Source organism: Lissotriton helveticus, chromosome 7, assembly GCF_964261635.1.
Source record: "Lissotriton helveticus chromosome 7, aLisHel1.1, whole genome shotgun sequence".
Lineage (NCBI taxonomy): Eukaryota > Metazoa > Chordata > Amphibia > Caudata > Salamandridae > Lissotriton > Lissotriton helveticus.
In genome coordinates, this window is record NC_136068.1 from 1,843,707,705 (window position 1) to 1,843,728,873 (window position 21,169).

At 46.5% G+C, this 21,169-nt stretch overlaps 1 protein-coding gene across 1 annotated transcript in view; it reads left to right on the forward strand.

The window, feature by feature from the left end:
* The window catches only part of LOC144769739 (killer cell lectin-like receptor subfamily B member 1B allele B), a 115,686-nt gene that overhangs the window by 44,776 nt on the left and 49,741 nt on the right, over positions 1 to 21,169 (forward strand). The window contains exon 4 of the mRNA XM_078653919.1: positions 9,866 to 9,969. Coding sequence (XP_078510045.1) covers positions 9,866 to 9,969 — 104 coding nt within the window. The remainder of the gene's footprint in view (positions 1 to 9,865; positions 9,970 to 21,169) is intronic.

Sequence of the window (21,169 nt, forward strand, 5' to 3'; positions counted from 1 at the left end):
GATTGGAAAATCCCCGCAGGGAGGCCATTTTGGCCCGGCGCCCCACTTGATTTCATGCATTTTATTAGTCTTGTAATGTCTCTTGATTGGATTGGGGTTTGATGGTCACCTCTGTTCGATGGAACTAGGGCCATTGTAGATCTTAAATTATATGTCTGGAGCTGAGTTCTCATATGGTTCTCCCAAACTGGGGCCGAGACGCATTTGTCCTCCGGGGTCCAAGAGATTTTAATCTGTTCACATACTCCCCAAAATGAGCTAAAGATCCTTCTTTGAGCATGATGAATAACTTTTTCCATTCCTCAAAAATGTTGTGCACTAGTATACAAGTAGGTAAATAGACAATAACTTGAGTACAAGTGAAAATAAGTTTATTTTAGGTTGAGCCAATTGTGCACTTCATGATTTTTCAGTATACACGCAACTTTGAGCAAATGTGCAGGTCTTTTTGTGGTAACAAAACCGCCCCCACCCCACCTTTCCAGCCTCCCAGGGAAACGCCAGATGCCCAGTCCGGCCTTGCAACCACCCACAAATGTGCCCCTCATCTTCACAAAGACCCTTTCTTGTGTGTATTTAATTTCTTTTATAGTGCTACTCATCCCAAGTAAGTAGGACAGGGTGTCGGAGTGCGTTACATCACACAGATTTTATATAGAGACAATGACTCATTTTAATGGGAAAGTCAATATATAGGAAATGTTCCTTATGATAATGGGGGTTCCAAGGTGTAATAATTCTTTCATCCATCATTCAATCTTTCACCATTCATTCTGTCCTTCCATCTGTGTTCCCATCGTTATCAATATTCAACCATTTGCAAACCTTTCAATCTATCCTTCCATCCTTCCATCATTCCACTCATCTATCCCTCCATCCACCCTTTCACTCACCCATCCCTCCATTTATCCTTTCACCCTACCATTCGTACACTCATCCATCCACTCTTCCACACATCCATCCATTCACCCATCCATCCAGCCATTTAACCTTTCACCCATCCAGCCATACTTTCACTTACTCTTTCAACCACCCAGTCACCCATCCTTCCACCCAGTCACTCATCCTTCCAACCATTCACCCTTCCAGTCATACATCCATCCATCCACCCTTTCTCTCTCCATCCCAATTTCACTTAGTCATCCATCCTTCCACCCACTCATCCATCTACTCATCCACTCATGCATCCATCCATAGACCCTATCACTCATCCATCCATCCTTTCTCATCCATCCACCCTTTCACTCCGTCACTCATCCATCCATCCTCTCATCCATCCACACTTTTACTCCTTCACTCATCTATCCACCCTTTTGCCTATTTACCCTCCCTTTCACTCTCATCCAGCCTTACATTCACACTTTCACTCATCCATCCATCCATTCATCCTTTCACTTATCAATTCATCAATCCTCCCATCAGTTCACTCATCCATCCACCCATTCACCTGCCTATCATCCACCCTTTCACTCATCCATCCATCCACTCATCCATCCACTCATCCATCCATTTACCCATCCATATACCCTTCCACCCTTACATCCATGTATTTACCTCCTCTCATCCGTCCGGCCACTCATTCATCTGTCCATCCTTTCTCTCATTATCCATCCATTCACCCTTTTATTAATCCATCGAGCAATCCCATCACTTACTCACTTTTTCACATTAATTATGAGCTAAGCCTTTGTCTGCAGAGTTGCAGACAGAGGAGGCTCAGCAAGTACTTCACCCCTGCTATAGTTCCTAAAGCAAGGGGTGGGGTGGGGCGGGATCACTATGCCCCTGCACATAGGAAATCTGAAAAAGTGGAAGTCATGAGTCATGCATAATGCACAGTGCCATTCTTTCTGCCTTCCCTGGCTTCCATACTGAATCTCTCCTTCTCATCTGCTTGCGTCCCGGCAACCTGGAAACAAGCCTGGGTCTCCCCTATTATCAAGAAGCCCACCCTGGACCCTTCCAAACCGGAAAACTTCTGTCCCATCTCCCTGCTCCCATGGCTGTCCAAACTAGCTGAGGCCCATGCCAGCAACGCCCTGTCCCTTCACATGGACCAAAACAACATCCTGGACCCATCCCAAAACGGGTTCAGACCGGGCCACAGCACTGAGTCTGCCCTCCTGGCTACGACTGAACACCTCCGGACGATCCTCGATGCCGGTCAAAGTGCTGCGCTGCTTTTACTAGACCTCAGCGCAGCCTTTGACATGGTGTCCCATAACATCCTACTCAATCGTCTGAAGACAGTAGGGATCTCCGGCCTTACCTTGGAATGGTTCCGTTCCTTCCTGAAAGGCAGATCTTTCCGGGTGTCAGCTCCCCCATTTCTATCTAAACCCCATCCCATCGGACAGGGAGTCCCACAAGGCTCTGCACTGAGCCCATCCCTTTTTAATCTGTACGTGCAGCCACTTGCGGAAGTGGCTAAAGAGTGGGACCTAACGCTGGTGTCTTACGCTGATGACACGCAGCTGGCCATCACTCTCACGTAAGGCCCTTCCACCTCGGCCTCGAGATTTAGGGATGGCCTTGCTGCAGTGGCCCAATGGATGACGGACAACTGCCTGCAGCTCAATGCAGGCAAGACGGAGGTGCTGCTCCTTGGAAAGAACACCAACTACTGGAATGAGCACTGGTGGCCCTCGTCACTGAGCACCATCCCACCTCCTAAAACCCTGGTCAAAAACCTAGGAGTCTGGATGGACTCCTCACTCAACTTTCAGACCCACACAAAAAAAGTGGCAGCTACTTGTGTCGGTCTGCTGAGGAGTCTCAACCCCATACTTGGCTTCTTCGACGTCAAGGTTCGTCAACTCATTGTCCAAGCCACGATTCTCTCCCGCCTAGACTACGCCATTGTTCTTCTTCTTGGCGCCAACAAAGGAGAGATAGCGCGACTGCAACACATGCAGAACTCTGCGGCAAGAGGCTTGGTTGGTCTCCCCTGCAGATGCTCTGCTAGAGCCACGATCCGCAAGCTGCACTGGCTACCTATTGACTCCAGAATCCAGTTTAAAACCCTCATTATGACTTTCAAAATCATTAAGCTCTGACGCCCAGAACTGTTGCGACCTCTCCTTACACCCTATGTACCACGGCGCAATCTGTGCTCCTCAGGCCAACACCTACTGAGCGTACCCCGCACAAAGCTCTGCCGCACTGGCGGACGCTCCTTCAGGGTTCTGGGAGCCAAGCTGTGGAACACTCTGCCACTGAACATCCGCTCCTTGGAAACCTGTCTACCTTCTGGAAGGCCATCAAGACCCACCTGTTCCCCTCCCCCTAGGCCATCTCTTCCCCTCTCTTCCCATCCTCAGTAGTGTATCTGCAGTTCCTTCGCGCCGGGACGCCTCTTTGCTGGGGCAGCTGTTTGCGCTTTACCAAAACCATAACATAACATAACATAACATAACATAACACTGTGACATGGTGTTGTTTCCAGGGCTTTAAGTGGGATGAAAAAACTGGGGAGTCTCTCCCAATGGGGTGTTCGATGTAATTAAGGACATGGCTGTGGAGAAGTGTGGCTCAATGGTTAGAGCGGCAGACCCTGATGCAGAGGTCTAGCCCGGGACCAGGGTTCAATTCCCCGCCTCGGCGGGTCTTGGGCTCAAAATTCCACAGACCTGATAATTCTCACCTCTGTGCCTATTCCAATCATGGAGTCCCACTCTGCAACTCTGGGAAATAGCTTGCTTAATCTCCACAACGGCCCCCACAACGCTAAGGATGCCTGGCCTCCACCTTGGGGCTGCCCAGGAGTGGACTCCTCACAGGGAAAGCCAGGATGGGTTCCACAGCGGTATTCGTACAAGTGCCTTGAGACCCTTGTGGGTGAGTAGTGCGCTATACAAATATCAATATACAATTTTACAAACACCTAAGCTGAAAATCTGTGCTTAGCATAGTGTGCCACCAACTGGTAATTTGCTGCTTCTTTCATTGCATCCAGATATTTAACACAAGTAGTGTTACACCTACAAGACAGAGCTATTGGCTTTGTCAATGGTTGTCATTTGCATAAAATAAAAAAGCAGCAACCATGGCTTTGTTGAATATAACACTGAAAATGCGTCTTTTTTAAAATGATGAGACCATGAAAGACCCATTTAAACCTTGTTTCACGTCCTTCTTTTCCTGAACTGTATTCTCCTGTAGCAGCATGGGCGTTTTTGTGCATTTCTTCCACCTGACTCAATGCCCTGCCTTAGACTGATGCTGCAGGAGGCCCACCATATGCATTAAGTGTACAGACTGTCCCATTCTCATTCTGCGTGTGGCAATCAGCCCCATACAGAATGACAATGGGCGGATGGGGCTTGTCTTGCACTCGGAGGATGAGTGCATGGCGGCCCCAACAGAGACCTCTTCTGGCAGGGGAACAGTGATGTTCCCCAATGCCCAAAATTACTGACAAAAGGCGTCCGTAAAAAGGATCCTCAGGGACAACGTACGTTTGATCCAAATTATGGACGGTCCATGAAATTTACGGACGGTCGGTCACCCTAGTTGTGGCCTAGTGCTGTTTTCCTGGCTGTGGATCGCGGCATGACCTCAATCATAGCTGCCAAGGTTTCAGATTGTCATGTGTGACATTTTCATAATTTCAGCGAAATTATGAGTGACATTTCAGTGACTATGAGTGACACTTTCTCGCGAGCAAAAATCATGCAATGAAGACGAGGGAAACTTCAAAATATCAAAAATTACTGCCATTTGAGCAACAAGAAACTCCAAGAAGCTAGTGCTCCCTCCTGTAACCTCATATTAAATGGCAAAATTACAGGAAGCTAAAAACAATGACATTCGCAGCTGAAACGCTTAGCACGGAGAACTTGCTACACTGCATGAGATACATAAATTCACAACATGGAATTCAGTTGTGCACGTTTATTTTAAGCTTTGACTACTGAGAGAGTTGGACAAACATATTTCTTGGAAGCAGTTACATAAGACCCGAACCAGCTCAGAACCGTGCCTGTAATTCTCAATAGCAAGAGAGGGAGACCGTGGAAGCTACAGCAGACCATAAAAACACTGCAAGCATGTCACTAGTGGGAGAGGAAGACAATGCAAATGAAAGGAGGCTTTGGTAATACAACGAGGGTGCCATTAGCTGGAAAGGAAGACAACACAAATTCAGCAGACACTTCGTTAGCAGCAAAGGACGGCAACACAAACTGAAGAAGGACACAATACCACACAAAGTACATAAACCTTTAGCTGATCAAGAAGACAACGCAAGCTAGATGACACAATAAGCACACCCCCGTAAGAGAGGAAGGCAACACGAACTGAAGTAGGCCACGATAACATGGCAGGTATTCCGTTAACAGTGGTGAAGGCAATTATACAAACCAAAAAAGGCCACAGGAAGGCAGCAAGCCCTCCGTTAGCAGAAGAATATGCAAGCTACAGACGACCAAGAGAACACAAACATGCCATCACTGCTAGAGAAAGGAAACCAAACTATAGCAGGGAATTACCAGGACACCTTGCAGTACCCGCATGCCTGGGTTGTCTTATTAGCACACCAGCTTGAATTTACACCTCCCGCCCAGCATCCAATGAGCACCAGACAACTGGCAAACCCCTTAAGTAAGTGAGCGTGGACATGCAGACACACATTTATTATGATCTACCGCAGCCAGCTGGGCACTAAGGCCGAGAAGGAACATGTACCTCTTGTTGTGTGACTGTCTGACAACCAGCCTTGCGGCGCTCATAATTCTGCTACATTATGAATTCCAGAATCCTCAACCTACATATAAACACATGGCTGGGTTTCGTTTCTAATATTTGCCTCTTAGTACACAATATATTAAGTTGCAAGCTGCATTGATGCACCAGAGCACGACGTGCACTGCAGTAGCATTTACATAATAAAAAATAACTAAGTGCTGCCACCGGCGTCGCGTGCGCAGCGCTGCGTGGGGGGGCGGGAGGGGGGGTCGACTCTCCACTTACTTATTGACTACTGACCTGCTGCTGCCCAGCCTCGATTGTGCAGCACAGTCAGACCCTGCAGCCTGCTGTCACCATACTTCCAGTCAGTGCTGTCTTCAAACTCTCTCTTAGGCTGGCAGTCTCTGAGCTCAGGTCAGCTGAGCTGCTCCGGTCACAGTCCTCGCCTCTACTACCGCGGCGCGGCTCCCCCGCCGTAGCCGCGCTCGTCCTCCTGTGGGGCCAGCCCATAGACATTCGCCAGCTCAGCTGCATGCCCCATCATGGGGCCGGACGGGTCGGGACCCCACTCCTGCGGCCTGTGTGTGCCATGATGAGCGCCAAACCGCGAAACTTCCTGTTGGCGGCCGGACGTGACGCAGGAGTACCGCACAGCCGGATTTTAATGATCCCAGCTCTCCTGGCAGACAGAGGTGCATTTGACACATTTGTAGCGCCGGCTCTCGGAGAGCTGCGGCGCAGTCTGCTGTAATACTGTTTGGGACACAGGCGGTACCTCGAGCAGCAGAGAGCCACGGTTCACGGGCACAGTGACAGGTGTGCCGGTTGGCTCGCCTGGCAGGTCACGGAAATGCGTGACATTTCATTTCAGTGCGGTGATGCGGATCACTGCACTGAAATGCGTGGGCGTCACACGTGTTGTGTGACGCTTGGCAGGACTGCTCAATCCACAGCCAAACATCAGAGCCAGGATAGCCTCGTTGGGAGCCTGGGGAGGTAGTTTCGGGCGTCTCCCCCACCCGTTGTTACAAAAAAGAAGAAATACTTCAGTGCAAGGACCAGAGTCAGCCAATGGCGACACCTGCACCAAAGGAGTTAATGTAGATAGCTCCATTTCATATTACTTTGTGCTTTTATTTTGTATTTTAATTTTCTGTAAACCTAATACTTATGTTATTTCTGATTTTATTATTTCTCATTTTAATTACCCAAAGATTGTTGGCTGTGTAAAAAAACTGAAAGAATTGCCCCCAGTGGCGTAGCTAGGTGGGGCGGGGGGGAGGGGGGGGGGCGGTCCGCCCCAGGCGGCACTGTTTTTGAGGCGGCACTGTGTCGTGACGGAGAACACAGCAAGAACATGACACACTGGAGGCCCGTTGCGGCCGCGGCGGCCTTTATAATTTATTTGGGAAGTTGGGAACGAACACAGTGTTCCCAAACAAATTATAAAGGTGGCCGCGGCCGCAACGCGGGCCAGTCAGTAAGGGCATAGCAGTGCAGCGCTGCTGCCTGCTGACTCGAGTGGCGGCGTGCATGCTTGCACCTGACCTGACTGCTATGGCTGCTAAGTGGTAAAATATAACATTTAAAGTAGGATTCACCTCCGGCAGCAGCAGGGCATAATTGCTACTTTCCTAACTTCCGTGACTCAGTCAGAAGGTCAGGACGAGTTTTGTAGCACTGGCGCCCTGATGCCGCCAGTGGCCGGAGTTAAAGTTTAGGCAGGCTCGCACCGCGTGGTGTGGTTAATTCGGCTGCACAGGCGCAGCGCAGGCTCGCACTAAGGTTAATTTAAATTAATACACATGTGTGCTCTAGCACCGGTGGGAGCCGACTCGAAGCACCGGGGCGCTGGTGGGTGAGTGAACAGCCCGGGGAAGGCCTTGCGCCTGATTCAGTTGTGCACATAAGGCGGCTGGCGCACCAGTCTCTCTACGCAGCTGCTGAACATCAGAAGGCGTTGAAGCCACAGCAAAGGCAAAGTGAGTGCACTCTCATTATAATATATACTATAAGTGACACTTTCTTTTCCTTGCGTGCCCGCTGGAGGGCCATTAGGATTCTTGAATTTGATTAAGTACGAACGCCTGAGGTGCTGCGCTGCGCCCTGGTCTCTGGAAGGGTGGGGGTCTGCCGACTGGATTCTGAAGAGGGGCGGTGAATCGTTCTCTATACACGCCAGGAATGTGGCCCGCATTGTAAGCTTAAGATTTCTCCCCCCACCTCCCCCCCGTCTCTGACCGGGACCTGCTGCAGAGAGTAACCAGGTCCCCAGATGCGCTCCTATGAGTGTGGCCCCTGCCCTATGAGCTTGGCGTTCCTGTGCATCGGGACTCCGTTTCTTCCTTGGGCCCTCGGGCATGTCCACTCGCCCCCGGGGAAGATGCTCCTGAATCTTAGAAACAGAGATTCACTCCACACATTGACCATGGCTCGACGTGATTTAAGAGGCTTGCGTGCATGAGGAAGGGCTTTGCTGCATAGAGACCAAGTGTGTATTTCTGTCCCCTCCTTTACGTTTGCGGTTTATTTCTCAAAACCGCCAGGGTTAATTTAAAACATGTTTCTGACAGTCCTAAGTTGTTTGCTATGTTGTATGAGAAATTAATGTGCTGGCCTCAGCCTGTGAGGATAATGCAAAATGCTGTTTGACAGCCTGTCTTCTGCTAGTCAGCTTAGACTGTGTGACATTTAGACAGCTCAGATGCCTCCGTGTGTAATGTTCATATTGGGCCCTCGCATATCCTTCCTGTTGGGCCGTGTCCCAGGTGGACAGAGAGGCCATTTCTGGTGCTTTGCAGCAGTTTTAAAATCTTCTTAGAGTTTCTTGTTGCTCAAATGGGTGTAAAAGCTGATATTTATATGTTTCCTTCATCTACATTGCTTGATTTTGCTAGAAAGAAAGTGTCACTCATAGTAGTCTCGGGTTAAATAAATTCACTTTATACACTGCAGGCACAGAGATACTGGTGCTCAGCTAAGCACCACGTCTGCGGATCCCATCATGATGTGGCTCCCAGTGAAGACGCCCCAACTGTGCCTCCACCTCTGCTTCTGTACAGAAATTACTTCAGCTGGAAATGGGAGGAAGTAGTAGTACTGTGTAGAAACAGACCATGAAGCAAGACTCCACATGCTGAAAGCTTACTGATAGTTCTGATCCGTGCATGATTGTGCACACTAGGGGTCCTAAGACTCAGAATAGCCTGGTGCAGAGGAGGAATTCCCCTTTGGAAATAGGGTTTCTGACCATGGGAAGTGTAGTCCACTTTAATCACGCTACATGTAACTTGCCCCATACTACTCACCATACTACACACTACTATATGGTGAGACAACTCATAACTGCCACCCACAGCCGGCGTCAAGGGCGCTAAGTGTTTAGCAAAAAAAGAGTCAACCTGGTGTATTCAACTGTGTAGCCTTTGACCGTGTCATGTATGTGCATGTAACATGCATGATTGAGATAACTATTAGCGGCAATACTACGTGTCTCTCGGACATCTTTCAAGTGCTCGCCGTCCTTTTTCCCCAGCACCCGCCCCCCCCCCCCCAAGGGGCGGCAATCTGAGGGATAGCCCCGGGCGCCACAAGCTCTAGCTACGCCCCTGATTGCCCCAGTAGAAACAAAAACTAAATCCTTCTCCGACTAGCTCTGTTTGAGGACTCGAGATAATTACCGTTGCTTGTTTTTTTTCCTGTTAAATGTACTAATTTCAGACAGTATTGTGATGCAGTTATCCAGGAAATGCCCATGGTGGCTTCTTTCTATGATTGTGTTTGCAAAATCTTCTTTTTTGTGGTTATAGGTTGTTACAGCTACATGGCAAACTGACTGTCGTAAAATTTTGTAGAGATGAACTTTGAAATTTCCCCCAACTTGCCACTGTTCTCTTACGGCAACTTCATAACAAACTAGATGGTCAGTCTTGTGTAGAGCGACCAACTAGTATTTTTGTATGAATCAAGTTGGCCAAATGAGGCCTCAAACAATGAATGTTCAGATTTAGGTTGCAATCTTGTTTTTCTCTTCGCCATTCACAAAAGTCTCCTAAATGTATTCTTGGTCCATTTTGGACATCTCTCTGTCAGTCTGCACTCTGCCATTCCACAAACTACTGTGCTCAAGTCTCATCTGTGCGTTTCTGTTTGTCTTTTTATTTTGTTGTGTTTACAGGATTTCATGCTGCGTTACAAAGGGGATCGCCATCACTGGATTGGTCTGCAGAGGGAAACTGATAAACCATGGAAATGGGTCGATGGCACAGAATTCAGCAACTGGCAAGTTCTCAGTCTTTTCCTTAACTCCCTTCCTGACATGTTTCAGTCACTAATGTCATACGATGGACTGATCATAGAAACAACTTACTCAAATTACATACTTTCTGATGGCTGAGTCACCAGTTACAAGTGGACTGACTGCATGGAAGAGACTGTATTAAATTAAGAGACTAGGGTTTCATGTTTATTAAAAAACTGAATAAACAACTGGAGAAGGCCTGTGCGCCCCAAAGCACCCAACTATCTCACCTAATGCCCAGGCCCAGTGACAGTATGGCAAAACCATGTACAGGGTGTGTCATGGCCAGAACCCCTTTCACAGGGCATGGGGCAAGAAGGAGCTTCTGGGCCCAACCGTAATGATTGAGGGCTTTTACTCCTGATTTCCCAGAGCTCGACATACTACGGGTCCTGAGCAACTGGGCCAAGTACCCCTTCAGCATTTGAGACTCTGTAGCACCACAAGCTGAGCAGTTCAAGGCCTCTTGGAGTGATTGAAGGAGAAACGCAGGCTCACAACTTGATGTACGTTTGGCAATCTCAATAACTGAATGTCCAAAGAGTGAAATACACTACACACTAAATAATAACACACTTCATAAGATCTCAATCCTAACACTGTGCATTAGGGCATAATTGTCTTGCTTTTTTTAACTAATGACTGGGGTTCTCCAGTATTGGGGCGTCTTTCATAGATTCACATGCTTGAATATTCCCGGTCGTAGAAGTGGGAGCCCCACAGTAAATAAATTAGCAATAAAAACCAACAATATATGTATATATATATACATAATTACATACATTCTAAAACCATAAATACTTATAAGTACCAAGGTTAGCAGTAACACATAGGAATACATTAAAAGAAAAAAACACTTACATAACATATCCATGTCATTATGTTAGTCCACACTATAGGCAATCAGGTGCAAGCACCCCTCTCAGGCCCTCAGATTTTCTACCGCACGTTGCATGAAGGTAGTCTCCCTGAGCTCTGCTCAGTTTTATACTTTCTTGTGGATTTCTACAGTTTTGGGATGTCTTCAAGTAAGAAGTCTTTTTTTCATCCATGTGCTTCTTGTGGGAAATTGCGACTCTTCTCAGAGGTCCCTCACAAGAAATGTATTTATTGCCTCTATCCTCTATCCAGAGCATGAGCTAGGAAAATGTAAATTTTGCAGTACTTTTTCCACTAAGACCCTTAAAGACAGGGATGGGCGTCTCCTCCTTTGGTTGCAGAGGATGAAAGATAAAGATTCACCTCTTTCTGATGCAGAAAGCCTTGCGTCAGGTGGGTCTAGAGCCACTTCTAAACGTAGCAATGTGCAGGATATGCCACCTCCTTTCCTAAAGAAGAGGAAACTCCAACTCCAGAGGTTCCTGCTGTGTCTTCACCTCTTCCTGCTATGCCTACGCCCTCGAGATCTGACTCACAGGCGCCCACGGCTCCTTCTAGGCATGTTTCCCTTAAAAATTGTGCAAAATCGTCGACGGGCCCGTCGACGGTCATTCCGACGATGAAATCTGCCGTCTCCACCTCCCTGACGACGACTTGTGCCAGCGGGTCGTCGACGGCGGCTGCGTCGACGACTTCAGTGTCGACGATGGTGTGTGTCAGTCTTAAATCTGTCTCGTCGATGATTCCTATCTCCTCGTCGGCGTCGAAGAAGGGAGTCTCGTCGACATCAAAATCTTCGACAGCTCTGTCGACGATTGTATTGTCGACGGTGGCTCTGTCGACGGCGGCTCCGTCGATGGCTGTGGTCTTGCCGTCGTCGGCTTCGTCAATGGCTTCGTCGACGGTGGTTGTCCCATCGACGGTGTTATAGTCGTCGATGTCTTCCTTCGCATAACTGCTTCTGGAGCCAATTTTTTTCATCAAGTTCTGGGGCTCCTGCTGTTGACCCTCTGCACCACCACCGTCGTCATGTGCCTTTGGATCAGCTTCCCATGTCACTCTCAACCTCCATCACCTCTGTTCACCACTGGTTCGGAGCATGACTCTGGTTCTGATGAGGAGGAAGACGACAGATTCCGGGCAGCTCGAAGCCCTTCGGAACTAGTTATAAAATGTCAGGACTATGAGGACGATCAGGAAGATCATTACTACCATGAGGAGGAACCTTCTGCTCAGGTTCCCACAGCGCAAATACCGCTCTCCCTCATTTCTAATCTCCAATATATGCTGGAGGATTATAATAGGCGATTTCCACCTTCTCATCAGGGGTCTCCTCAACCTAGACTGCCTGCTACTACAGCGGCTCCGCCCTCTACTGCACTACCAGAGCCATCTGCGTCATCTGCACCACTTACAACCTCTATTCAGGTTCATGCGGCTGTTTATGAGGATGACGACGTTCGCCCAGATCTGGAAGACTGCGAAGTTGCGGATGATGATGATGACGGGACCATGGCAGATTGGGACGATTATCAAATCCAGATGCAGTCGCCGCCACCTTCGGGTCCAGGGGATTCCCCTCTGGTGGATATAGCGGGTTTTCACCAACTTATGGAATGAGCGGCGCTGGGTTTTAAGCTCCCTATGGTTCTGAAGGATGAGGACTGTTTTCTTAATGATTTTAAGAGTCAACCTTTTAAACAGGTCCGGACAGTGCCTATAATTGACTTCATTTGGAATGAGGGCGTCAAACTGATGCAGATGCCAAATTCTATTCCGGAGCTTCTTCCTTATTTAGAGAAGAAATATAGGGCGCCCCAGGGATCTCCAGCCTGCCTGGTAGTGCAACCTAAACCCGATTCCGTTATCACCCAGGCCGCACACCGCCGTTACAGGAATCCGTCTTCTCCTATTACCGCTCCTCCTGACCGTGAGGGACGTCGTCTTGATGCCATTGGACTGAAACTTTCCACTATGGCTTCTACCACCGTGAGGGCTGTGAATTCTCTGGGCATTCTGGGGCGCTACAACCGCCAAATGTGGTCGGATATGTCTTCTTTTATCGACCGCATTCCTGAGCCCTACAGAGAAGTGACCGCTCGAATGAGGTACGCTCTCCAATGGTGGGCTCAGCCGTCAAACATCACTGCCGGTATTTCTTTCCTAACCGGCGCTCCGGAGCTCGTCCTTACCACGGATGCCTCCCTGGAAGGCTGGGGCGCACATCTTCAGGGGCTATCCATAAAGGGCAAGTGACCCTATCTCAACGTTCCTGGCACATCAACAGACTGTAACTCATGGCTATTTTCCTGGCTCTCAAGTCTTTCCATCAACTGCTCCAAGGAGAATCAGAATTCATTCAAACAGACAATACCACCAGTATGCACTATGTGAACAAACAGGGCGGCACCAAGTCACCGCTCCTTTCTCAGCTGGCACAGAGCATCTGGGACTGGGCACCCCATCCCCAAATTACCCTCCATCACCAAATTACCCTGGCAGCGGTTCACCTACCAGGCATCTCCAACATCCTAGCGGACTCCCTCAGCAGGTCTGTGTCCTCGACCCGCGAGTGGGAGTTGCATCAGCCGACTCTGGACTTCATCTTTCGGCTGTGGGGTCGCCCGAACATGGATCTGTTTGCGAGCCCTGTGAACCGGAAATGCCCGTCTTATGCAAGCTGGCTTCCCCATCGAGGCTCATGCGGGAATGCCCTTTTGAAGAACTGATGCAATCTATTCACCTACGCTTTTCCACCTATTCCGCTGAATGTAAATGTGGGTATACTTGTAAAGCGCACTGCCGCCCTACCCAGGGCATCCTGGCGCTGTATACCGCTGTGGAACCCTTCCTGGGTTTTCCCTGTGAGATGCCCCCTACTGGGCACCCCCAAGGTGAAACCAGGCATTCCAGCGCTACTGGGGCCGTTGTGGGGATTAAGCAAGCTGTTGCAGAGTGGGACCCATGTTTAGAGTAGGCACCTAATGCAAGAATTATCGAGTCTGCGGACATTTAGCCCGAGACCCTGCCGCGTCAGGAATTGAACCCTGGCCCCCGGGCCAGACCTCTGCATCAGGGTCTCCCGCCTCTAACCAGTGAGCCACACTTCTCCACTGGTTCCTCGAGTGTTGTGGAAAATGCGGAGACAGCTGTGTCAGATTCTCCTGATCGCTCCCAGATGGCCTCGACAAGCATGGTTCTCGGAGCTGCTGCTTCTTTCACAGTGCGAACCCATCCTCCTTCGTCCTCGAGCGGATCTCCTCACTAATGACAAGGGTCAGATCTGTTATCCGGACCCCTCCTCTCTCAAATTATCGGCCTGGAACCTGAGCAACTTGAATTTGCCCACTTGAACATTTCACCAGCATGTAGAGACGTTCTTGCCAATGCGAGAGCTCCGTCCACAGTACAGACTTGCAAGCTATAGTGGAAAAGGTTCTGTCACTGGTGTGCATCTGCCAACATCCATCCCATGCACTCCTCTCCTGATCAGCTTCTGCCGTTCTTTCTGCAGTTGGCTCAATCAGAACTTTTCCACTCCACTTTGAAGGTCTTCCTAGCAGCGATATCTCGTTTCCCGCAGGATGGGTCTTCCTCTCTCTACTCTTCCAGAGTTATTGGGCAGTTTTTCAAGGGGCTATTCATGATGTTCCCGCCCATTCGACGTCCTCCTCCTACCTGGCATCTCAATGTGGTTTTGGCGCAATTGATGAAGGCGCCTTTTGAGCCCATTCACAAAGCAGATTTGAAATTTTTGACCTGGAAGGTGGCCCTTCTTCTTGCCGTGACCTCCCGTCGCGTGAGTGATATCCTTGCCTTTACCATTCATCCTCCTTTTCTTCAATTCAAATCGGACTATGTCGTACTTCGCACCAACCCGGCATTCATGCCTAAGGTGCCGACTGACTTTCACCTCAATGAACCAGTGTTCTTAAAGACTTTCTTCGCTAATCCCCAGTCTCCAGCGAAGCAACGTTTGCATTCATTGGACGTTAAAAGATGCCTTAAATTCTACATCGACAGGACGGCGCCCTTCCGTAGGTCTGATCAACTGTTCGTTGCTTACGGACGCATGCGCAAGGGGCGTTCTGTTACCAAGCCAAATATTGCACATTGGAGTTCCTCAGCAATCACATTTTGTCATCAGAAGGTCGGCAAGCCTCTTCAATCTACAGTAAGGGCTCATTCCACCAGGGCGATGTCTTCCTCTACTGCCCTGTTTGCTGGTGTGCCGTTCCATCAAATATGCCGAGCAGCCACGTGGTCCAGCAGGCACACTTTCACAAAGCACTACTGCATTGAGACGATCAACGAAGCTGATTCAGCAGTGGGCTAAGCGGTGCTTCGTAATCTTTTTAACCCCTTCGACGCTCATGACGAGCTCAGCTCGTCATGAGGCACACCTCTCGTACACTCATGACGAGCTGAGCTCGTCATGATTGCATTGTTTTCGGAGTTCTCCAGCACAGCAGGGGAATTGCTGCAGCAATGATGGTGTTAAATGAGGTGAGCCTCTTTCCTTCCCTCCGCCTGTATGAGTACTTTTATCTGTCTGGCAGCATTATGTATTTTCATTGCATTGTTTGCTAATGCACTGCTATTTGTGCCTTGCGGCCAGCTATTACTGCTCACTATTCTATTCAAGCATGTGAATCTATGAAAGACACCCCAATACTGGAGAAGAACATTTGTTACTTACCTGTAAACAGTGGTTCTCCAGTATTGGTGTCTTTCATAGATTCACGTGCGACCCACCCACCTCCCCTCAGAGGCTCGCTTCTCCTCCTGGACTCTTTTGTCACTCTGGTGCTACAAAAATCTGAGGGCCTGAGCCTCTGAGGAGAATGTTCTAGAGGGGTGCTTGCGCCTGATTGGCTATAGATTGGACAAACATAATGACATGGATATGTTATGTAAGTGTTTTTTTTCCCCTAATGTATTCCTATCTGTTACTGCTAACCTTGGTACTTATAAGTATTTATGTATGTAATTATGTATATATGTACATATATTGTTGGTTTTTATTGCTAATTTATTTACTGTGGGGCTCCCACTTTGACGACGGGGAATATTCAAGCATGTGAATCTTTGAAAGACACCAACACTGGAGAACCACCATTTACAGGTAAGTAACAAATGTTCTTATTCCGCATTCACTTGAGACAACAGCCAGTTTAGCCTGCTAGAGAATACGAGTTTTAGAAATCCCACAGTTTCTATTCAAAGTAAAGTGTCTGTGCGCCTTTGGCACTATAATCGGAGCAGAATCCACTTACAAAGGTTTTGTGATTTGAAAACCTGTTGGATTAGTGAAAAAAATTGTTATAAAACAAAAATTACATATTGTAGAATCTGAATTTTTTTCAGATTAAATAGAAAAATGAATCTGTACTGTTGGATTGTAACACCAGAATGGAAATTACGGTACATATGTTTTCCACGAAAACCCTAAATGCAGGGCACAAGTCGAGGGTAGGTGCAGGTACACGGCGTCTACCCACTCTTTTCACAGGATGGGCGCTATCTACCTTGCCAAGAGGTTGGGCCCTACAGAAATACAGTAAACTTTTCCCTGTGTAGTTTTCAGACAGCAGGACACATTCAGCACTTCCTGCATGTGGTCTGCTTTCCATTGCCAGCAGCATGGCATATGCGGGGAAGGGTCTTAACACATTTCAGCTGGGCCCATAGCAAAAGCTGAATTTAAGGAGCCACTAGGCCTCTTTTTGTTGGAGCAATCTGGCTGGGAGCTATCAGGAGTCTTGCATCTAAATGCAACGCAGGGGATACAAAGGCACACAGCTTATCACTTCACAGGCACTGAAGGCATGCTTTTGGCGTTGTTCAGTCCCTGTATTTAAGAGATATGCATGCACTGTAAGGCTGTCAGATGCGCTGGCCCATCCCAGTATTTACACAAAATAACAATTCAAATACAATTTTGTTGTTTTATTTCTTTTATAGCGCTATAGTGCTACTCATCCCATTGCAGGGTGTGAGAGTGCTTTACATCACACATACATATTGTGCATTGACAATAATACATATGTGTGTAAATAAATGTACAGGATGTGTTACATAAGACAGTAAGGGTTATAAGGTGTAGGAGCCACATGTCCTTCATAACTCTCTGTGCTATATTAGAATGATTGCACTTTATGAACTAGTAACAAAAGGATCTCCTTGTTAAAAGCAGTAACCCACTTACCCATTTACATAAAATGAAAATCTGTCATTTGTGTGTTAACTAATGTGCTTTTGCAGGATACATATTAACCCTCTATGCTACTTTGATATAAAACTGGGACTAGACGAAACTCTAATCTTGCCAGGAAATATGTTAACCAGAGTTATTTTACTATTATTATTATTCCCTGATATTTAGTCGGCACACAGATATTTCTGAATCAGGTGCCTTGACCCCATAAGGTACTTTAAAATACAGACTTTGCAACCAATTAAGCAGAACAGGTTTATTGGCACATTTCTGCTAGTTACCAATTTCTTTTTGGCAGGGTTTTAAAATTAAATGTATAATTTAAGGCACAGATTTTGCATTGAGGTTGAATTATTTTCTTGGCACAACTCCAATGCAAAATCAAATTTGTTAAATATTATAATGCGCTCAAATGTGGTCATGATAGACCTGCTAAAGATAGGTGTTAGGTCTTAAGATCTGATATCACTTCTTGTGATGCCACGTGCGATGTGACCCGCTGTGATGTCACTCACCAGGATGCACGCGCCATGATGTCACTTGCATACAGCCTATTTGGTTCTTCACCCTGTGGAAATGTACCTTTTTGGGGAACACAGGTGCAGGGTCACCCTTTTGTCCACAGGTTCAAAAAACCAACAGTAGAGATCAGCACTGGAGTTGGGAATAAATAACAAGTTTATTAATCACTCATGTCCACGCAGCACTCTCAAGTGCTGCCTGAGGAAGTACACTGAGGTCACAGAACACAAGACTTTTATGCAGTTTTTCTGCAGTGTAAGCATGTGAACAGAAATAGGAAGGACACGTTTTTAACAGAGTTTTCAACAAACGAGGGCAGATGAATAACCACTTGGCCAGCAAAGTGGGGGGGGGAGCAAGAGTGTTTATGGCAGCAGAAATGATTGACAGTTAACAGGTGTACTGGCAGCTACAAACTCGCGGCATATACATTGCTTTTAGCTGTCAGGAAGTCAACTAAAATAGATAGCACAGGCAGAGTGAAAAGACGAACGAATTACGAAGGAAACTTAAAGGACACCTCAGCCAAAATGGCTGCAGCTTATGCCAAGTAAAATATTACACGTTTTCCACAGACAGCCCATTTGGCATAAGCTAAGACATTTTCTTATACATTATTTTTATCGTACCCCTGTTAAAGCATATTGATCAGCATCATATCGCTGTCTTTTCGGTCTATTGCTAAACGGGCATTTACATTTTGGACATTTGTTTTAGATGGTAGAAAAGTAGTACAAGTGAGAATACAGAGGGAACAAAGCATTGGCCCGCATTGGATACATAAACAATAGAAGGGAATTGCAATAATTATCAATAAGGCCGAAAATATTTTAAGCCCCATACAGAAAATACGCTCCAGAACCATCCAGCCCAAGTCCATGTTCCTGAATCTTGATATATCTCAGTAGCTATTTTGTGTAGTTTGGAGATGACTGCATATACAGAAGGTGAATTATCCAGTGTGAAGACACAACAGCTGGATCCGATGATACAGCATGCTCCAGTCTATATGGTTCCGATGTGGTCTCTATCTAGTCGACTACAGAGACATCGATTCCCCTACTACCCGCATAGTGATTGAACAATTGCAAATCTTGATGGTACGTTGGGGGAGCTAAAAACACAGGTGGTAGAAGGAAGGCTATGTAGCAGGTACCAGACCAGCCTGGAAGTAGGAAGTAGAATGCCTTAGTCCACAAAGAAAAAAAGTGTGACGTGATGCAAGGAAGCTGCTTTGGACTCTCGTAGACATCTGCAACACTGCAGTATAGTTACTGTGGCCCGCTGGCACATCGCCTATACTTTGTACTCAAAAGGGGGTCAGTGATCATGGCAACAGAGATAACAAGGGGTCCATTTACTTTAGCCGACCTAGAATCTGGGTACACATAGTTTTTTGCTGCATTTCCTTTACTGTATTCTTCCATTTCAAAAGCAGTCCCTTTTGCTTATGGGTCCCCATCTTCGTTGGGGTAACAGACTTTGTTCCATAGAGGCATATAGAAGTTTGAACCAAGCTGAGCATCAGCCATTGTGAGAGAATGGCAGCGGTGACAACGGGATTCCTTTTATGCAACAAACAATATTGGTAACCAGGTCTAGACTTGGGCGCACTACTATGTATCTGGGCAAAAGTTAAATCACTAAAATATGACAGTGCTTCAAAGGGTGGAGGGATCGGTTACCAAAAAAACCCACAAGTACCCACTAAGTGGGCACAAACTAGACTAAACAACAATTCCTCCCTGAGAACTATAATGTTAGAATAAGTAGTACACTAAGTACACTGATTTTACAGTAAATCAAAATATTTTAGTTATAGGTGCAGAAAAGTCATCAACAAATTATAATTTCTGAGATATCCAAATGCGAATGTAATCGTGTTTAATTGACATTTCAAAAGAAAGTCCTTGTTCAAATCCGTTCATCACATATCCAAAGATTCTCCAATTCCAACAGAAATCTTCTTTGAATGAAGTAATATACAGTTCCAAGATATGGTTTTAAACTCCAAATGCGCAGCCAACACTTGTTTCGTCATTCAATTCTTAGTGCATCATGACTTCATCAGGGCTGCAACCCAAAATAAATAACATAAGAACACAGACCAGCGTGCGAGCATTCCAATGGGCGTTCAAGGGGTTAAACGGGCCATTGTAGATCAGAATCTTTCTTTGTGTATTTGTTCCACGGTGTACTGTACATTATGGAAGAAATACCATATTTGACATATATGTCTTTATTAGGTGTCCCCACTGGGGGAGCCGGCTGACTTTTTTCTAAACTTTGTTTTGTCCCACCAGAACAGCAACTCATTCGGGTCTTTTTCTGCTCTTCTTTCACATTGACCATAGCAGGGAATGTCTTCACACTCTGTCATTTACTATCACCTGTTTTTCTCTTGGTGATCTAATTTACGGTCTATCCAATAACCGAATGACTCTTCTTGCATTTTTTTCTTTCTTTTCCTCTCCTTCACTTTCGCCATGCAACCCCATTTATAAAGTGTCTACAAACTGACAGTCTGGGTGTCAGTCTCATATCGTACATGGTTTGTCTCAGCAAATCAACGTTTTTAATATTCAAGGTTCCCTCTAATGGGAATTGTAGAACCTGTGTATTTATGCCAATGTGAGATCCAGATACATGTGCAAACCTCTTTCATCAATTCATAGGCTAGCATTCCTTCGCTCTGCAATATCTGACCCTCCCTAGGCATTTCAACTTTAGATTTAGTCTTTGTGAACACATTACCCATAATTTACATCTAAACACCCTCAAAAAAATCACAAAAAAACGACTAACATGCATAGCAAATAATAGCCAATAATAGGTTCACCTTTGACTGAGCTGCTCTATCACAGCGCAACTGTAACAGCAAGCAATAAAATTGGAGAACAGCTATGTGGTGACATCTCAACAATCCATGCATGGCTCTCTGGCAGAGCAACAAATCACAGGGCAACTTCAGTGTGAAGAGGAAAACAATTGTGTAACTATATTAAAACACTTAAAATGAATAAACTCCATCAGTTTATTTAGGAAAGAAAATAAAAGTCAGTGTATAAAGTCAGATAACTAAATCGCAAACCATAGAAACTCAAGTGCAAAAATGGAAATCAAAATCAGTAACGGAAATGAAAAACAGATAAACCACAATAACCTACAAAACTCTTACTAGGCAAAACTCTAGCCAGTGGAAGTCTACCTCCGAGCTAATGCAGTCCACCCTGCAAGCTTAGGGAAAGTATAATAACTTAAGTTAAACTCTATATCCTGAAAAAGAAATTCATTTGTTCAGAATCCCTATGGATGTGTATGCGTCGCCTCGCTCTACACACCACAATATAAAGAATGAATCAATATATCTCGATCGTGGATTGCAACAAATCTGATAACCAAACCAATAACCAAAACCAGTAAATCATCAGAATCAATTGAACATCAAATGCATTACGAATTTGCATAGTACCTCATCACAATGGGTATCGATTCACTAACAGCACCAACAACCATGAACACATATCCAGACAACTCAAACACAAAATGTATAGTCATCTCAC